The sequence below is a fragment of the Apteryx mantelli genome, chromosome 5 (genome assembly GCF_036417845.1).
Source record: "Apteryx mantelli isolate bAptMan1 chromosome 5, bAptMan1.hap1, whole genome shotgun sequence".
Lineage (NCBI taxonomy): Eukaryota > Metazoa > Chordata > Aves > Apterygiformes > Apterygidae > Apteryx > Apteryx mantelli.
In genome coordinates, this window is record NC_089982.1 from 87627655 (window position 1) to 87644895 (window position 17241).

At 73.9% G+C, this 17241-nt stretch overlaps 2 protein-coding genes across 3 annotated transcripts; one reads left to right on the plus strand and one right to left on the minus strand.

The window, feature by feature from the left end:
- Positions 1-167: 167 nt before the first annotated feature.
- On the minus strand, positions 168-12186 carry RTKN (rhotekin). The gene is given in 13 exon segments (XM_067298444.1): positions 168-585; positions 1855-1959; positions 2036-2201; positions 2275-2355; positions 2357-2410; positions 2512-2618; positions 3224-3318; positions 3397-3621; positions 3736-3852; positions 3927-3984; positions 4151-4222; positions 4319-4508; positions 12037-12186. Coding segments are annotated over 13 exon segments (1773 nt in total). The 5' UTR covers positions 12148-12186; the 3' UTR covers positions 168-193.
- Positions 10742-16510, plus strand: INO80B (INO80 complex subunit B). 2 transcript variants are annotated; one of them, XM_067298442.1, is made up of 5 exons: positions 10742-10858; positions 14645-14837; positions 15021-15139; positions 15521-15702; positions 16009-16510. In XM_067298442.1, exons 1-5 carry the CDS (start codon positions 10810-10812, stop codon positions 16471-16473), a joined length of 1008 nt encoding a protein of 335 aa, XP_067154543.1. In that variant the 5' UTR covers positions 10742-10809; the 3' UTR covers positions 16474-16510. The 2 variants fall into 2 exon arrangements, with proteins under 2 accessions (XP_067154543.1, XP_067154544.1); XM_067298443.1 differs by lacking the exon at positions 10742-10858 and adding an exon at positions 14447-14564.
- The last annotated feature ends 731 nt before the right edge of the window (positions 16511-17241 follow it).

Sequence of the window (17241 nt, forward strand, 5' to 3'; positions counted from 1 at the left end):
GGCCCCCCCCATCCCACCCCACCCCCCCCCCCCGGGCCAGCGTCCCACCCTACTGCCCTGGGGTGGGCACGGGGCTGCCCCCAACCCCCCTGGGGGGCAGGACCCCCCCACGGCAGCCCGGGGAGGGCGGGGAGGGGTGGTCCGTCCCCCATCCCTCTGTCCCCCCCCCCCCGCGGTCCCGTGGGTCCCCGGCTCAGACGCGGGACTGGAGGCAGCCGGGGGGCGACGGCGGCGCGGGGCGGGGGGCGACGGCGCGCTCCGTGTCCGGGGTGGTGCTGCCGCTGCTGGAGGAGCCGGAGGCGGGCGCGGGGTGCGGGGAGGGGGCTCCCCGCCGGCCCCCCCGCCCCTTCAGGGTGCCGAGCTTGGCGTCGAGGGAGAGGGTGCGGGGGCGGGCGCGGGGAGCCCCGGGGCTGCGGCCGCCGGCGCTGTCCGAGTCGGAAGCGGCGCCGGCGGCGGATCCCGGCGCCGACCCCTCGAAGAGGGTCAGCCAGGGCGGGCAGCCCAGCGCCGGGCGCAGCTCCAGCCCCGCCACGCGCCGCGCCAGGATGTCCGTGACCGCCTCGATGTCGTCCGCCGGATCAATAGCTGCGGGCAAGAGCGGGCGTCAGGCGGCGTCCCCCCCCCGCCGCTCCGTCCTCCGCGCCGGCACCGTGGGGCCAGGCACCGGGCGGCTTCCGTGGCCGCTGGGATGTGGTCCGTGGCTGGGGCAGCCGGGACACAAAGTGGCCAGGGTGCCCGGGACAGCCCCATGGCCAGGACGTGCCCTGCAGCCAGGACATCTCCATGGCTGGGACATTCCCATAGCCAGGATGTGCCCTGCAGCAGGGACATCTCCATGGCCAGGACATCCCCGTAGCCAGGACATCCCTGTGGCCAGGACGTGCCCTGCAGCCAGGACATCCTCATGGCCAGAACGCGCCCTGCAACCAGGACATCTCCATGGCCGGGACATCCCCATAGCCAGGACATGCCCTGCAGCTGGGACATTTCCATGGCCAGGACATCCCCATGGCCAGGACATGCCCTGCAGCAGGGATGTGCCCTGCAGCCAGGACATCTCTACAGCCAGGATGTGCCCTGCAGCAGGGACATCCCCATGGCTAGGACATTCCCATGGCCAGGACGTGCCCTGCAGCCGGGATGTGCCCTGCAGCCGGGACATCCCCATGGCCAGGACGTGCCCTGCAGCCGGGACATCCCCAAGGCCAGGACGTGCCCTGCAGCTGGGTCACTCCCCCAGCCAGGACGTGCCCTGCAGCCAGGATGTGCCCTGCAGCCGGGACATCCCCATGACCGGGATGTGCCCTGCAGCTGGGATGTCCCCTTGGCCAGGACGTGGCCTGCAGCCGGAACATGCCCTGCAGCCAGGATATCCCCTTGGCTGGGAGGTGGCCTGCAGCCGGGATGCACGCCGCAGCTGGGGCAGAGCAGAAACGCCTCGCAGCCGATGCCGTTAGGAGACCTCCCGCAGCCGCGACGTCGCCGCAGCCAGCCCCGGGGCGGTCCGGGCGCAGCCGGCGCCCCGGTACGTCACCTGTCGCTGTAATAGGAGGAGAGGAGAGCGCGGATCTCCGCCGAGACGGCGTTATCCTGCAGCAGGAGCCCTTCGCAGGCGGAGGGCGGCACAGCGGGGCCAGGCAGCGCTGGAGCCGCGGCGGCAGGGCAGAGCCAGAGGGACAGAGAGAGGCAGGAGGGAGGCGGCAGCAGGAGAGAAAGGAAGCGGTTACGGAGACGCGCCGGGGCGGCGGAGGACAGGGCCGCCCCGGGCTGGCGGGTTAGCGGAGAGCGGTCGAGCGCCGCGGAGAGGAAGGCGACAGAGCGAGCGCGGCCCCGCGGCCCCGGCCCCGCGCTCACCCATCTCGTGGTACAGCGAGCCCTGCTTGGGCAGCAGCGCCGGCGGCCGGCGCGGCGACGGCACCTCGATCTTCATCAGCTCGTCGCAGCACTGCTTCCACTGGCCTGCGGGGGAGCGGGGCTCAGCGCCGCGCCGGGACCCTGCCGGGGTGCCGCCCGCGGAGCCCCGTCCCGCACGCACTCATGTCGTAGAAGTGCTGCCAGAAGGCCTCCATCCAGCGCTGCATGTCGGCGCGGCTCTCGGCCAGCAGCGTGTGGGTCACCTCCTCGCCCCCGTAGCGGTTGGTCACGGACATGCTGTGCAGCTTGCTGCGCGCGTCCTTCTCGGCGGCGCGGATCCGCGTCTCCTGCCGGCGCACGGCGCGCTCAGCCCCCCGCTGCAACCCCGTCCCCGTCCCCATCCCCGTCCCCGTCCCCCACCTTGTTGATGGCGATGGTGAGCGCCGGCTCCACCTTGGCCTCGGCCTCCTGCGGGCGCCGGTAGCAGAAGAGGTTGGTGCCTGCCGCGCAGGACGCAGTACAGCCGTGCCCAGCTCTGCAGCTCCCCGGCCTGCTGCTGCGGGAGCGGGGCGAGGAGGGGGTCAGCGCGCCCCAACCCCGGCCCCGCTCGCCGCGGGCTGAGACCCGGCACGCTCGTGCCGCGGGCCCCGCGCTCACCTGCAGCCTGAGGAAGCCGCACATCATCTGGGCGGCCATGCAGCGGGGCTGGGCGGCCAGGCGGCAGCACATGCTGCCGTAGAGCGGCAGCCAGAAGGAGCTCTCCTCTGCGGGGAGCCGGGGACCCGCTCAGCCGGAGCCCCCGGGACGGGGACCCCCTGCCCTGCCCTGCCCTGCCCAAACTGCCCCCAGACCCCCTGCCCTGCCCTGCCCAGACCCCCTGTCCCTGCCCAAACTGCCCCCAGACCCCCTGCCCTGCCCTGCCCAGACCCCCTGTACCTGCCCAAACTGCCCCCAGACCCCCTGCCCTGCCGGCTCCCCCCTCTGCTGCCCTCCCCTGCCCAGACCCCCCAACCCAGCCCAAACTGCCCCCAGACACTCCTCCCCCTGCCCAAACTGACCCCAGATCCCCCCGTCTCAGCCCAAACTGCCCCCAGACACCCCTCCCCCTGCCCAAACTGACCCCGGACTCCCTTGTCCCTGCCCAAACTGACCCCAGACTCAGCTTTCCCCTCCCTGCCCTGCCCAGACCCCAGACCCATCTCTCCCCCAAAACAGCCAGGACCCCAGACCCATCTCTCCTACCTCTCTGGACCCCAGACCCATCTCCCCCACCCCGCTGGACCCCAGACCCACCTCTCCCCCGAAGCAGGGCGGACCGCAGCCCCCCCCTGCCGCTGACCCCCCCCCGGCCCACCCGCCCCGCGCTCACCGCTGCAGGCGACGGCGAGGTCATGGGTGCGGAAGCCGTCCTGCACGTCGGCCAGCGACAGCACGGCGCGCGCCAGCAAGTGGTACTTGGGGCCGCTGCGGGGAGAGGGCGGTGAGGGGCGGTGAGGGGCGCGGGGGGGCGCGGGGGGGGCGCGGGGGGCCGGGGCTACTCACGGCACGCTGGGCGCCGGCAGCAGCAGGGGGCTGCTGCCCCCGTTGCTCACGGGGCTCCCGGGGCTCCCGTCCAGGGCGGCTCGCACCCGCTTGCCGGCGGAGCGGCCCAGGGAGCTGCTCAGCTTGCTGGCCAGCTTCTTGGGCGCGCTGCCCAGCGCCGCGTCCTCCTCCAGCCCCGCGCTGTACAGCTCCACCTTCAGCTCGAAGTCCGGCCCGGCTTCCGTGCTGCGGGCGACGCCGGCTCAGCGGGGCTGCCGGGGGCAGCTCCTGCCCCCCGCGGCCGCCGCACCGTGCCGCCCCATCCCGGGAACGGGGCGATGCCCCCCTCGCCCGGCTCACAAGAGCACGGCGTTCTCGAAGCAGATGTCGGTGAGCGTCCGGTCCACCAGCACCATCTCGGTGTCGTAGATCTCCACGCCGATCTGCAGCAGGCAGAAGACGGCGCAGCGGGTGCAGCTCTGCGCGGGGCAGAGCCGCGGTCAGCGCCGGCCGGGGGGAGCCGCGCCGCCCCGCTCCGCTCGCTGCCCCACTCACCGCCCTTGTTCTTGAAGTACTCCGTGTCCTTCCACATGAGCGGGATGCGGAGGTCTGGGCGGGAGAGGAGGCCGGCGGTGAGACGGGGGCGGCGAGGCTCCCCGCTCCCGCGGACGAGGCTCCCCACGCCCCCCTTCGCTGCCGCCTGCGCCCGCGGGACGTCCGGGGCCCCCCGGGCAGCCCGCGGGAGGCTGCACAGCACCCTGACCCCGTCCCCTACCTGACACGCAGACTCTGCCCCGGCAGGGCAAGCGCTCATCCGTGGGGCCGGCGTCCGAGGGGCTGCGGGGAGGAGGCGCAGCGCTGTGACGGCGGCCCGCGGCGGCAGCCCCCCACCCGCCCGCGCCGCCCGCCGCCCCGCGGCGCGGGGTCCTCACCGCCTGGCCATTCCGCTGCATCACCTGCACCTCCTTCATGCGCTGCAGCTCCGACATGTAGGCCAGGATGCGGCTGTTGCAGACCAGCAGGCTCTTGGTGGCCTCCAGCGCCTGCTCCCGCTGCGTGCAGGCAGCCAGCAGCTTGCAGGCTCCCTCCCGCATCCGGATCTCGTGGTCGATTTTCTTCTGGATGTCCGTGTCCTGGAGGAGAGGGGGGCAGAGTGGGGGCAGGAACCGGGGGGCACTGCCTGGGGGCTGCAGTGGGGCACCCGGGGGAGCAGGGCGTTGTACGGGGCAGCCCGGGGGCAGGAGCACGGGCCTTGCACCGGGATCACAGCCCTCCAGGGGGGCAACAACCAGGGCCCCCCACAGCAGGCCGGTGCCGTCCCCTCCACGCCTTGGTGTCTCCGGAGAGTCCCTGGAGAGGGGTAGCCACGTCCCTCCGGGGGACGAGGGGCTGCAGCACCGTGCCGCTGCACCGGAGCCCCTGCCGGCCGAGGGGCCGCACCGGCACTTGGGGGGCAGGGGGACACCAGGGCACGCAGGGATCTGCCACCCCAGCTGTGCACATCTGGCTCCCAGGGAGCCCCAGCCTGGGCAGGGATCACAGGCGGGACGCCGGCCTCGGGCACAGCCCCGCTGCCCACCCGCCGGGGCCGGCCCGCAGCCGGGCCCCCCTCCCCAAAACAGCCTTTGCTGCAGCCGACGGATAAATAACCAGTTTGCCCCCCCCCCAAGTTGCCAAGCAACTGCCGGCTCTGGCAGGACTCGTCTCCCCACCGCCCACCCGGGGCCCCTCCGGCCCCACGGTCCCCACCAGCGCCCTGCAACATCCCCTGCCCCAAATCCAGCCCCCGGATCAGCCCCGTGGACGTGTCACGTGCCCCACGGATGTGCCACGCTACCCACACATGTGCCACGCGCCCCACGGATGCGTCATGCACATTGCAGATGTGTCGTGCAGCCTGTGGATGCGTCATGCGCCCCATGGATGTGCCAGGTGCCCCACGGACGTGCATGCGCCCCACAGATGTGTCATGAGCATCACAGATGTACCATGCGCCCCACAGATGTGTCATGCACCCCCCCACAGATGTGTCACGCACCCTATGGATGCATCATGCACCCTGCAGACATGCCAGTCGCCTCCCACGGATGTGCCAGGCCACCCCCCGGCATGGACCCACGGCACTGCCCATCCTTTCCCCGGAGCCAGGGGCTGCGGTGCTGCTCCATGGTGCCCCCGGGCCCAGCAGCTCCCAGCCCCCCTGGTGACGGGAGCTGCCCCCCAGCCCCGAGGGGTGCTCAGCCCCCAACAGGAACGCGTCTCACCCCACGGCTCCCCCGCAGTAGGCAGGGGGCTGTGGGAGGAGGGGACCCCACATCAGAGCCCGGGTGTGAAGGGGGCTGCCCCATATCCCACCTGCAGGACGCAGGGGCCCCCCCACCCCGGGGCGCTCAGCACCCACCTCTGCCCCCCCCCCACTGCACCGGGACCCGGGGTCACCCCCGGGGGTGCCAAAACCTCTGCAGCCCCCTCCAGCGCCCCGCTGCCGCGGCCCCCCCGGCGACGCACAGCCCCGCGGAGGGGGACCCGGGCGGGGGGGGGGGAGCAGAGCCCCCTCCCCAGCCCACCACCGCACCCCCCGCCCCCCGAGGACTCACGGCGCCGGTGCCGCAGCCGTCCATGCCGGCGGGAGCGGGGCGGCCCCGCTGCTACCCGAGCGGCCCCCGCGCCCCGCGGCCGCTGCCCATGGCCGGCGCCGGGGGGGGGGCTGCCGAGAGCGCCGGGGGCCGGGGGGCCGGTGCGGCGGGCGGGCGGGCGGGGGGGCCGCGGCTGGCGGCGGCGGCGGCGCGGAGCCGCAGCGCCCGGCCCTCGCCGGGGAAGCGCCAGGCGGCGGTGACATCACCGGCAGCTATAAATAGCCATAAATAACCACCGGGGCCGCGGCGGGAGCGCGCGGGGGCCGCGGGCACGGCCGGGCCTGGGGTGGGGGCCCCCCCCCCCTCCCCCGGAGCACCCCCCCCCGCCGCAGAGGAGGTGGGGTCCCCGGGCAATGCAGAGGGGATCCCCGCACCCCAGTCGGGGGTTCCGCACCCCCGGGGGAGCCCGGAGCGTTCCGGGGTGCAGAGAGCGCCCCGGCCGCGGGCAGGGGGGCCGGGACCCCCGCCCGGCTCCCCCTCCTCGCCCCGAGGTGATTAGCACCAGATTTCCTCCTCCTGGCGGCTAAGCGGATCGGCGGGCAAATCCGCCCCACGGCCTGGCCGCGGCCGCCCGGGGGTGGCAGCTCGCCCCCCAACCCACCCCACCCCACCCCGGGGGACGCAGCCCCGCTCGACGCCGCGGCCCCGGAGCGGAGCGGCCCCGGCTCGGCGCCCGCAGACGGCGCTGCCGGCGGCGCCGCGGGGCAGCTCGGCGCACGGGCGGCTCCAGACACGCCGGCCCGGGGCGGCGGGCGGCGCGCCCGGCCCCTACCTCCAGGCTGAGGGCGATCTGGCGGATGTAGAGCATGTTGAGGTCCTCCAGGATCCGCAGCTTGTCCTGCATCTCGGGGCAGCGCTCCCGCGCCGCCACCTCCATGGGCCCGGCGGCAGCCCCCCGGCACGGCCGCCCGCTCGCCTGCGCCCGGGGGGGCCCCGCATCCGCGCCGGGCCGCCGGCGCCCGCTGCCGCCGGCTCGCCGCGCTCAGCCCCCGCCGGGCGGGCGAGCCCCCGCCGCGCCGCCGTGTCCAGCGCCGAGCGCGGGCCGCCGGCGTCAGCGGCCTCCCCCGCCCGGCCCCGGCCCCCGCCGCCGGCCCCGGCCCGGCTCGGCCCGGCCCAGCTGCGGAGAGAAAGGCCCTTTCATCGCCGCCCCGGGGACGCGCTCCTTCCTCCCGCCGAACAAGCGCCCACTGTGCCGCGAAAGGGCAGCGCGGGCGGCCGGGGCAGCGCGGGGGCCCTGCGCCGGGGGGGCGCCCGGGGCAGCCCGTGCCAGGCACGGCGGGGGGTGCAGGGCGTGGGGGGCCGGGGAGCCCCCCAGCAGGGACGGCAGCCGCCTCGCACGGGGGGGGGGGGCAGGCAGCACCCCCGGAGCCTGCACGGGGTGGGGGGCAAGGGGCCCCCCGGTACTGCGAGGGGGTGTGGGGAGAGGCCAGAGCCTGCAGGTGCAGGAACACCCCTCACTGGGACGGGGTGCCGGGACCCCCCAGTCCTCTAAGGGGTGTGGGGAGAGCCCGGAGCCTGCAGGGTGCAGGGACACCCCCTCACTGGGATGGGGTGCCGGGACCCCCCCAGTCCTCTAAGGGGTGTGGGGAGAGCCCGGAGCCTGCAGGGTGCAGGGACACCCCTCACTGGGATGGGGTGCCGGGACCCCCCAGTCCTGCAAGGGTGCGGGGAGAGCCCGGAACCTGCAGGGTGCAGGAACACCCCTCACTGGGACGGGGTGCCGGGACCCCCCAGTCCTGTAATGGTGTGGGGAGAGCCCGGAACCTGCAGGGTGCAGGAACACCCCTCACTGGGACGGGGTGCTGGGACCCCCCCAGTCCTCTAAGGGGTGTGGGGACAGCCCGGAGCCTGCAGGGTGCAGGGACACCCCTCACCGGGACGAGGTGCCGGGGCCAGGGGGCAGGGGACGGGGGTGCAGGGGAGGGGACGGGGCTTGGGGATGGGACAAGGGGTGCAGGGGAAGGGGACAGGGATAGGGACAGGGTGCTGGGGATGGGACAGGGCATGCAGGCAACAGGGGTGCAGGGGAGCAGACTAGGGGGTAGGACAGGAGTGCAGGGGAGGGGACAGGGATAGGAACAGGGTGCTAGGGACGGCCAAGGTGCTGGGGACGGGGGGGCAGGAGAACAGGGGGTGCAGGGTAAGGGCTGGGGCTCAGGGACGGCACAAGGGGTGCTGGGGACAGGGTGCTGGCGCTGGGGGACGGGAGTGCTGGGTGAGTTTCGGGGGGGGGGGTGCGGGGAGCAGGACTCGGGGTGCCGGTGCCGCCGGGGGGGGGGGGTGGGGGGAGGGGGGGCAGGACCGCGCCGCGCCCCCGCAGCCCCCCCGCCGCCCCCTGCCCGGCCCCGGTGGGCGCTGCAGCGCGGGGGCGCCCCCGCGCCGCCCGGTACCTGCCGCTGCCGCCGCCGCCGCCGCCGCTCCCGGCCCGCAGCTCCGGCGCGGCGCGGCGCGCACAGGAAGGCGGCGGCGGCCGCCCGCCCCCGGCCCGGCGCAGCGCGGCCCGCCCTCCCCCGGCATTCCTCCGGCGGCTCCGGTTACAGGGGCCGCCCCCGGCCCGGCCCGGCCCGGCCCGCGCCCCCGGCGGCACCGGCACCGGCACCCGGGGGCGGGGGGGGCGGGGGGGGGGCTCCCCCCGCCGGGGCGCCCCCTGCCGGAACGGGGCGGCACCGCCGGCGGCCGGGACCGGAGCCGGGACCCCCCCGCACGGGGGAACCGGGACATTGGGATCCCCCCCCCTGCACAGCGGGACCGGGACACCAGGATCCACTCTGCACAGCGGGACCGGGACACCGGGACCCCCACCCTGCACCAGGGGACCAGGACACCGGGACCCCCCCCCGCACAGCGAGACCAGGACACCAGGATCCACTCTGCACAGGGGGACTGGGATACCGGGATCCACTCTGCACAGGAGGACCGGGACACCGGGACCCCCCCGCACGGGGAACCGGGACACCAGGACCCCACCCTGCATAGCGAGACCAGGACACCAGGATCCACTCTGCACAGGGGGACCGGGACACCGGGACCCCACCCCTGCACCAGGGGACCAGGACACCGGGACCCCCCCCCCCGCACAGCGAGACCAGGACACCAGGATCCACTCTGCACAGGGGGACTGGGATACCGGATCCACTCTGCACAGGAGGACCGGGACACCGGGACCCCCCCGCACGGGGAACCGGGACATTGGGATCCCCCACTGCACAGCGAGACCAGGACACCAGGATCCACTCTGCACAGGGGGACTGGATACCGGGATCCACTCTGCACAGGAGGACCGGGACACCGGGACCCCCCGCACGGGGGAACCGGGACACCAGGACCCCCACCCTGCATAGCGAGACCAGGACACCAGGATCCACTCTGCACAGGGGGACCGGGACACCGGGACCCCACCCTGCACCAGGGGACCAGGACACGGGACCCCCCCCCCGCACAGCGAGACCAGGACACCAGGATCCACTCTGCACAGGGGGACTGGGATACCGGGATCCACTCTGCACAGGAGGACCGGGACACCGGGACCCCCCCCGCACGGGGGAACCGGGACATTGGGATCCCCCCCTGCACAGCGAGACCAGGACACCAGGATCCACTCTGCACAGGGGGACTGGATACCGGGATCCACTCTGCACAGGAGGACCGGGACACCGGGACTCCACCCTGCATAGCGAGACCAGGACACCAGGATCCACTCTGCACAGGGGGACCAGGACACCAGGATCCACTCTGCACAGCGGGACCGGGACACCGGGACCCCACCCTGCACCAGGGGACCAGGACAACCGGGACCCCCCCCCTGCACAGCAAGACCAGGACACCAGGATCCACTCTGCGCAGGAGGACTGGGATACCGGGATCCACTCTGCACAGGAGGAGCAGCAGACCAGGGAGACTGGACCCCCCTGCGCATTGGGACTGACAGGACCGGGACCCCCCCCCTCCCCTTGCACAGCAAGTCCAGGGGGCCAGATAGATCAGGACCCTTCACTGCAGAGCAGGACTGGGGGTCCTTGACCCCCCCTTGTGCTGCTGGGACCCAGGCCTCGGGGGGCTGGGACCCCCCTCCTCACTCCTTGCACAACGGGGACACGGGGGGGTCGGCGGGGGGTGCGTCCCTGGGGGGCTGCGGGGGGCGACCTGCCCCCACTCCTTGTGCAGCCAGCAGCCAGCGGGAGTTTGTGCCCCGCTCCATTACCTGTCCCCCCCTCCCCACTCTGCACCGCAGGGACCCAGGAGTCCGGGGGAGCTCAGGCGCACACGATGCTTGGGATCCCCCTTCCCCACTCCTTGCACCACAGCGCCCCGGGGGGCAGAGTCGAACCCCCACCCCAGCGCAGCGGGGGGGATGATGCCCCACAGCACCCCAGGAGCCTGACACCCCCAGCCCCAGGCAGCGGCGGCAGAGCCCGGCGTGGCGGGGACCCCACCCAGGCCCCCCCCAGACAGGTCTTTCTCGCCAGCCCCACACCCAGAGCCAGTCGGGGCAGAGCCGCCAGCTCTGGCACCGCCTGCCCCCGGCCGTGGCAGCGCCTGCGGCCCTGGGCAGGATGCAACCGCAGCCGGCGGGACGAGGTGCGGGGCTCCCAGCAGCCAGGCTGTGAGAGCCGCCCGGGGCATCACCCCACGGTGCCAGGCGGCCGCAGAGCGAGCGCGACAGCAAGGCCCGGGAATGTCTGAGCGCAGCCGGAGACCCCCCCAGGGCTGGCACCCGGCCGGGCCACCACGCGGGTCCCGCTCTGCCCTCGCAGGCCTCGCACCCGGCTGGCTCCCAGCACTCACATGCTCAGCAGGGATGTGGCAGCACCCTCCAGCCGAGCGGAGCCTGGGCTCAGTGCCTGCAGGTGAGGATCCGGCTGGGGACCCTCCTCCTCCCGGCAGCCGGCCACTGTCTGCTCCGCAGTCGGGGCGCCTGAGCGGGTCCGGGGATGAGAGGGTGCAGCCTCTCCGGTGCGTCCCCATCTCCCTGCCCAGCCATGCCCGGACTCCCGGCTGTCCCTCACCCTGGCTCTTTGCTGACCCTCGCCCTGGCCCTTCACAGACCCCTTGGGCAGGCAGGGCAGTCACATCCTCCCCAAGCGCCGTCACGTCCCCCACCAATGGCAGAGCCCGGCGCCCCATGGCACCGCTCCCAGAGCCCCGTCCTATGCCCCATGCCGCGGAGCCACGACACGGCCGGAAACACATCCCGAGCGCCCCGAGCCCCTGCCCCGCCGTCACCGGCCAGCCCCGGCCCGCGGCACGGCTCCTGCACCAAGCGGCTGCCGCGACGCCCCACAGTGCCCCCGCTGACACACCCCGTCTCCCCCAGCAAGAGGTCACACGTGGATCACCGGCCTGCCCGGCCCCTCCAGCCCGGCCCTTTGTGGCCCTTCTCCTGGTGCATCCCACACTGTGCACAGCCCCAAAGCCAGCACCTCGCACCATGCACGGCCCTGACACCAGCACGCTGCACATGGCACAGCCTGGCATGTGCTCCCCGGCCATGCCGGGGTGGCCTGGGCCCCGCCGACCCCAGTTATCCCGGCGCTTTGGGGCAGGGGCCCAGGCTGGCACGGCAGCGCGGAGCCCTGGCAAACGCGGGAGAGCCTGGCCAGGCTGCGGCCGTCCCCGTCCCACCTGTGGGACAGGACGGTGCCGGAACTGGAGCAGCTGCCGTTTACCCTTCCAGGCGCTGGGGCAGAGCCGGGCCGGGCTGGCTCCCGCGACCCCTCCGGGCGCCCCCACCGGGGCCGGCTCGGGCTCGGGGCACCCGGTGCAGCGGGGCAGCGCGCCAGGAGCCCCCCGACGGCCCGCGGGGGCCCGCCGCCCCCCCCGCCGCGGGGACCCCCGTGGGAGACCCCCGTGGGAGACCCCCGCGCGACGCCGCCCGCCGCCGGACGGCACCGGGAGGCGCCGCCGCGGGCACCGGGAGAGCGGGGGGAGCGGGAGCCCGGCGCCGCGGGGACTCCCGGGCCGGGGAAGCTCCTTCCGCCGCCCGGGGCGCGGGCGGGCGGCGGCGGCGGGGCCGGGCCGGTCCTACCTGCGCGGGGCCGCCGAGGAGGCTGAGGCGGCAGCGGCCGCGGCGGAGCTCCATCTCCAGGGCCGAGCCGCGGGCCACGGTCACGCGGCTCCGCTGGTGGCGGCGGAACATCGCGCCGGGCCGCTCCGCGCCGCGCCGGTCCCGCGGGAAGTTTCGCTGGGCGCCGCGCTCGGCGCAAACCCCTCCCCGGGCCGGCGGCACCTGGCGCGGCGGGGCGGGGGCGGACCGAGCCGCGGCGGGGCGGGCGGCGGGCGGCGGCGGCGGCGGCTCCGGGGGGCCCTGGCACCGGCGGCGGGTGGCACCGCCGGGCGGGGACGGTGCGCGGCGGCGGGACAATGGCCCGAGTGAGCCGGGACAGCTGGGCGCGGGGGGGGCGGAGCGCGGGGGGGGCGCGTGTGCGTGTGTGTGCGCGCCGCGGCGGGGCACGGGGTGCCCGCGCGTACGTGTTTGCACGCACCTGCCCGTGTGCATGTGTGCACAGCGTGGCTGCACGGGTGTGTGTGCACAAGCATTTCACGGCACACGGGTGCCGTGTGTGACCGGGCCCGTGTGTGTGCACGTGTGCGCCCCGTGGGAGTGTGTCTGTGCATGCACAGGTGTGCACACCGCGAGTGTGTGTTGTTATATGCACGTGTGCGCCCTGTGGGAGTGTGTCTGTGTGTGCACAGGTGTGCAAACCATGAGCGTGTGTTGGTGCATGTACGTGTGCGCCCTGTGGGAGTGTGTCTGTGCATGCACAGGTGTGCGCAGCGTGAGCGTGTGCTGGTGTATGCACGTGTGCACCCCGTGGGAGTGTGTCTGTGCATGCACAGGTGTGCACACCGCAAGTGTGTGTTGGTGCATGCACGTGTGTGCCCTGTGGGAGTGTGTCTGTGTGTGCACAGGTGTGCACACCTTGAGCGTGTGTTGGTGCATGCACATGTGCACCCCATGGGAACGTGTCTGTGCGTGCATCCAACAGAAGTGTGCCCACGTGTGCATGCAGTGTGTGCCCCATGGTACATGTCTGTGCATGCACGCGTGTGTGCCCGTGGGAGTATGTCTGTGTGTGCACATGTGCACGTGCACCATGGGAGTGTGTACGCAGAGCCCGTGAGCCGTAAGGTTGCGTGTCCCTGTGAGTGGGGCACGTGTGCCCTTCGCCTGAATGGGGGCACATCGGTACCCCACGGGTGCACGTGTCTGTTTGGGAGTGAGTGTGCATCGTGCACACATGTCTGTGTGTGCAGGATCCTGCATGCCCGGGGCTGCGTGCGCCTGTGCGTGCCGGACTGCGTGTGCCCCACGGTGGTGTGCCCGCGTGGCGGGGGCACCCCATGTGTGCACAGGGATGTGCGTGCCCCACGGGGGTCCCTGCGCGTGTCAGCGAGCCATGTCCCCGACCCAGCGTGCACACATTCCCTGGCACGTCCCCGCACACGCGTGTGCCCGTGGCTCGCCCCACGCTCCGCCTGCGCTGGTGCCTCTCCCCATGGGCCTCCTCGTGCAAGGCCTGTGCGCGGCACACGTGACATGCTGGCACGCAGACACCTCCCGCCCCGTGCGCCCGGCGCCTGCTCCCGGGCTGCGGCCGTGCCCCCCTTTGCTGCCGCCTGGCCCCAGGCAGATTTAGCCCGTGAGCCCGTCCCTGCGGCACGACGCAGCCTCACCTCTGCCTGGCGCATCCCCTCGGCTGCCCTCGGCCCCCCGGGGCTGCACGGGGCGTCCCCTGCCTCCGGCCTGTCCCCCCCCCCCAGGCAGTGCCATGGGGCAGCCTCACTGCCCCCCCAACAGGCCCAGCCCCATGGGACAGCTGAGGCCAGGGGACCCGGGGACGAGGGAGCAAGGGCCACGGGCAGGGGCTGGGGCAGGGGGATGTGGGCAGGGGTAGGAAGAGGTGCACAGGGGGCTGTGGATATGGGGCTGTGGGCAGTGGACATGGGCAGGGGGATAAGGGCAGGGGCTGTGGGTATGGGGCTACGGGCAGGAGATGTGGGTATAGGGCTATGGGCAGGGACTGCGGGCAGGGGCTGTGGGTATGGGGCTATGGGTACAGGGCTGTGGGCAGGGGATATTGGCAGGGGCTGTGGGTACAGGGCTGTGGGCAGGGGCACACGGGGCGGTGGGTATGGGGCTGTGGATATGGGGCTGTGGGCAGGGGGCTGCGGACAGGGGCCTGCGGGCAGGGGCACACAGGGGGCTGTGGGTATGGGGCTGTGGGCAGGGGGCTGCGGGCAGGGGCGCACAGGGGGCGGCGGGCAGCAGCGGGGCAGCCCGGGCAGCCTCGGCCCAAGGAGCCGTCGGGTGCAGTTTCCCCACCGGAAGCCTTTCCCTGAGGGACTGCGCCCGCCTCAAAGATGGCGGCGGCGGCGTCCCGCCCCCTTTGCCCGGCGCGCCGAGCCCTTTCCGCCGCGCCGGGCGGAAGCGGGTCCGCGCGGAATCCGTTCCCCCACGCGGCGGCCAGCAGCAGCGTCGCCAGCGGGGCGGCGGGCGGCCGGGGCGGATGAGCAAAGCGTGGCGGCGGGGCAGGATGGAGGGCGGCGAGGCCGGTGAGCGCGGGGCGCGGCGGGGCGCGGCGGGGCGGGCGGCGGGGGCCCCTCGGGGCGGCGCTGACGGCTCTCCCCGGCAGGCGAGGAGGAGGAGGCGGCGGGCGGCCACGGCGCGCACAAGAAGAAGCACAAGAAGCACAAGAAGAAGCACAAGAAGAAGCACCACCACGAGCCGGCGGGGCCGCCCGAGGGCCCCGAGCCCCCCGCCGCCCTGCGCAAGCCCCAGCTCAAGCTCAAGATCAAGCTCGGGGGGCAGATCCTGGGCACCAAGAGGTGAGGGAGGGCGGGCGGCTGTGCTGTGGGCCTGCGGGGGGGCCCCGCCGTCGGCCCGGCCCCACGGCCCCGGGGGGGGGCGCACGCAGCCTCGCCGGGGCCTGGCCGGCGGCCCCCGGTGCAGTGCGGCGCCTGCGCTGGGCCGGTTCCCCTTCGCGGACACGTGCGTCGCTGTCTCTGCAGCGTGCCGACCTTCACGGTGGTGCCCGAGGTGCCGCGCTCGCCCTCCCCGCTGATGGTCGTGGACGAGGAGGACGAGCCCACGGAGGGGGTGCCCATCGAGCAGTATCGGGCCTGGCTGGGTGAGTGCGAGGCGAGGCGCTCTGGGGCCGTCGCTGACGCAAAAGCAATGCGGGGGGGACGCTGGGACGGGGGGACCTCGGGGAAGGGTCTCACTTTAGGGGAAGGGTCTGGGGGCTGGAGCAAGAGGGACCCTGCCCGGCTGCTCTGGGCCCCCTCTGGCTGTGGGTGCCCCCCGCGTTCAGACGTGCTGAGCAGTGCCAGGCGCCTTGCCAGGGGGGACAGAGGTGGGTCCTGCAGCCCGACCCTGTTGCGTGGGGCAATGGGAATCCCCTGTTGTGGCTCTGGGGACGCTGTGACCCTGCCATGGGGTGAGTGGTCCCAGCGGCTGCTTGGGGAGAGCACCCCATGGTGACTTCTCTCTTCCTGACTGCATGGCCTAGATGAGGACAGTAACCTGGACCCCTCGCCTCTGCCGGACTTGGACTCGGAGAGCTGCTTCCCTGCTCGCGAGGAGGAAGAGGAGGAGGAAGAGCGCTGGCTGGATGCCCTGGAGAAGGGTGAGCTGGACGACAACGGGGAGCTCAAGAAGGAGGTGGACGAGTCCTTGCTCACGGCCAGACAGGTGAGGACAGCGTGCCGGGGCCGAGGTGCTGCCTGGGGCAGTGCCGAGCGAGCCTTCCCGCCGCGGGGCTGGGGGCCATGGGCCCGGGGTGCGGCCCAGCGCTGACAAGGCTGGCTCGGCTGCCTGCCCCGGCCCCGCAGCGATCCCGGAGCTGGCAGGAGCCTGGTCAGAGCCTCCGTGCCCTTGGGCTCCCGGGAGCGGCGGGGAGGGCTCCAAGTTCCGCGCCTTCCCCCCAGCCCCGGCCGGGGGGCACCCGGCTCCCGGGGGCCTCGGAGTGGCCTGACGGAGCCCTTGCTGCCCCCGCAGAAAGCGCTCCTGCACAAGCAGCAGAGCCAGCCGCTGCTGGAGCTGCCCATGGGCTACAAGACGAAGGAGATGACGGAGGAGATGCTGGTGAAGCGGGAGGAGCGTGCCCGCAAGCGGCGCCTGCAGGCGGCCAAGAAGGCGGAGGAGAACAAGAACCAGACCATCGAGCGCCTCACCAAGACCAACAAGGCCAAGGTGAAGACGCTGCGGGAGCGCAAGGCCAAGCAGGCGCCCTGCCCCGTCGTCCACTACTGCAACGCCACCGACCGCATCACCGTGTCCTTCCCCGCCGGCATGGCCCTGCCGCTGCTGCCCGCGCCTGCCCCTGCGGTGCCCGCGCCTGCCCTCTGCGGGGTGAGCGGCTGCCCCAACCGCAAGCGCTACTCCTGCTCGCGCACCGGCCTGCCCCTCTGCAGCCTCGCCTGCTACAAGAAGAACTTGCAGCTGCAGGAGGCCGCGGCCTAGGCCCGCGCGGCCCCGGGGCCAGGCTGTTTTCGGGGGACGTGGCAGAGGCCCTCGTGCTGGTGCGCGCTGGGTGCTCGGCTGGCTCGGGGCGCGGTGCGGCTCCGGATGGACTGTGTGCCAGGGCCTGCCAGGTCCCAGCGCGGTTGTGGAGCCGTCCCCGGGCCTGCTCCGCAGCTGGCCCCGCGGAGGGTGCGGGGCTGCGCTGCCCGCCCTGCCAGCCTGGGGCTGCGATGCAGCGGCGGCCACGCCGGGCGAGATTCGTGCTGGTGCTGCACCAATCAGGCTGTCGCTTCGCGTCTCCGAACACTGCTGCGGGGTGGCCCGGCCCTTCCAAGCGGATCTCCCTGCCTGGATGTGCTGCTGGGACAGCGAGGAGCCTCCTGGAGCAGCTGTGTCCTGCTGGACCTGCTGAGGGGCTCGGGGGGGACAGGCTCAGGGCCGTTCCCCTCGCGTGGGCTGGTCCTGGCTGCTGGTGCCGGGGTGCCGGCCCTGCACACGCCTTCGCTCTGGTTATTTGGGCCGGGAGCTTTGGCTGTGCCCAGAAGGACAAGTGAGGCCAGAGCTGGCAGGGGAAGCCTGGGCCAGGCTGGGCACAGCTGCAGCGGAGGTGGGAGCTGTGCTGGGTGCCTCTGGCTCCATCCACCCCGTCTCCCCGATGCTCCGGGGATCACACTGCCTGCTGGGCCCGGGCTCGCGAGCGGCAGCCCCAGCTGCCCTGCTCCTGTGAAGCTCAATAAATTCTGGTGGTGAAGAAGGGGCTGTTGCCTG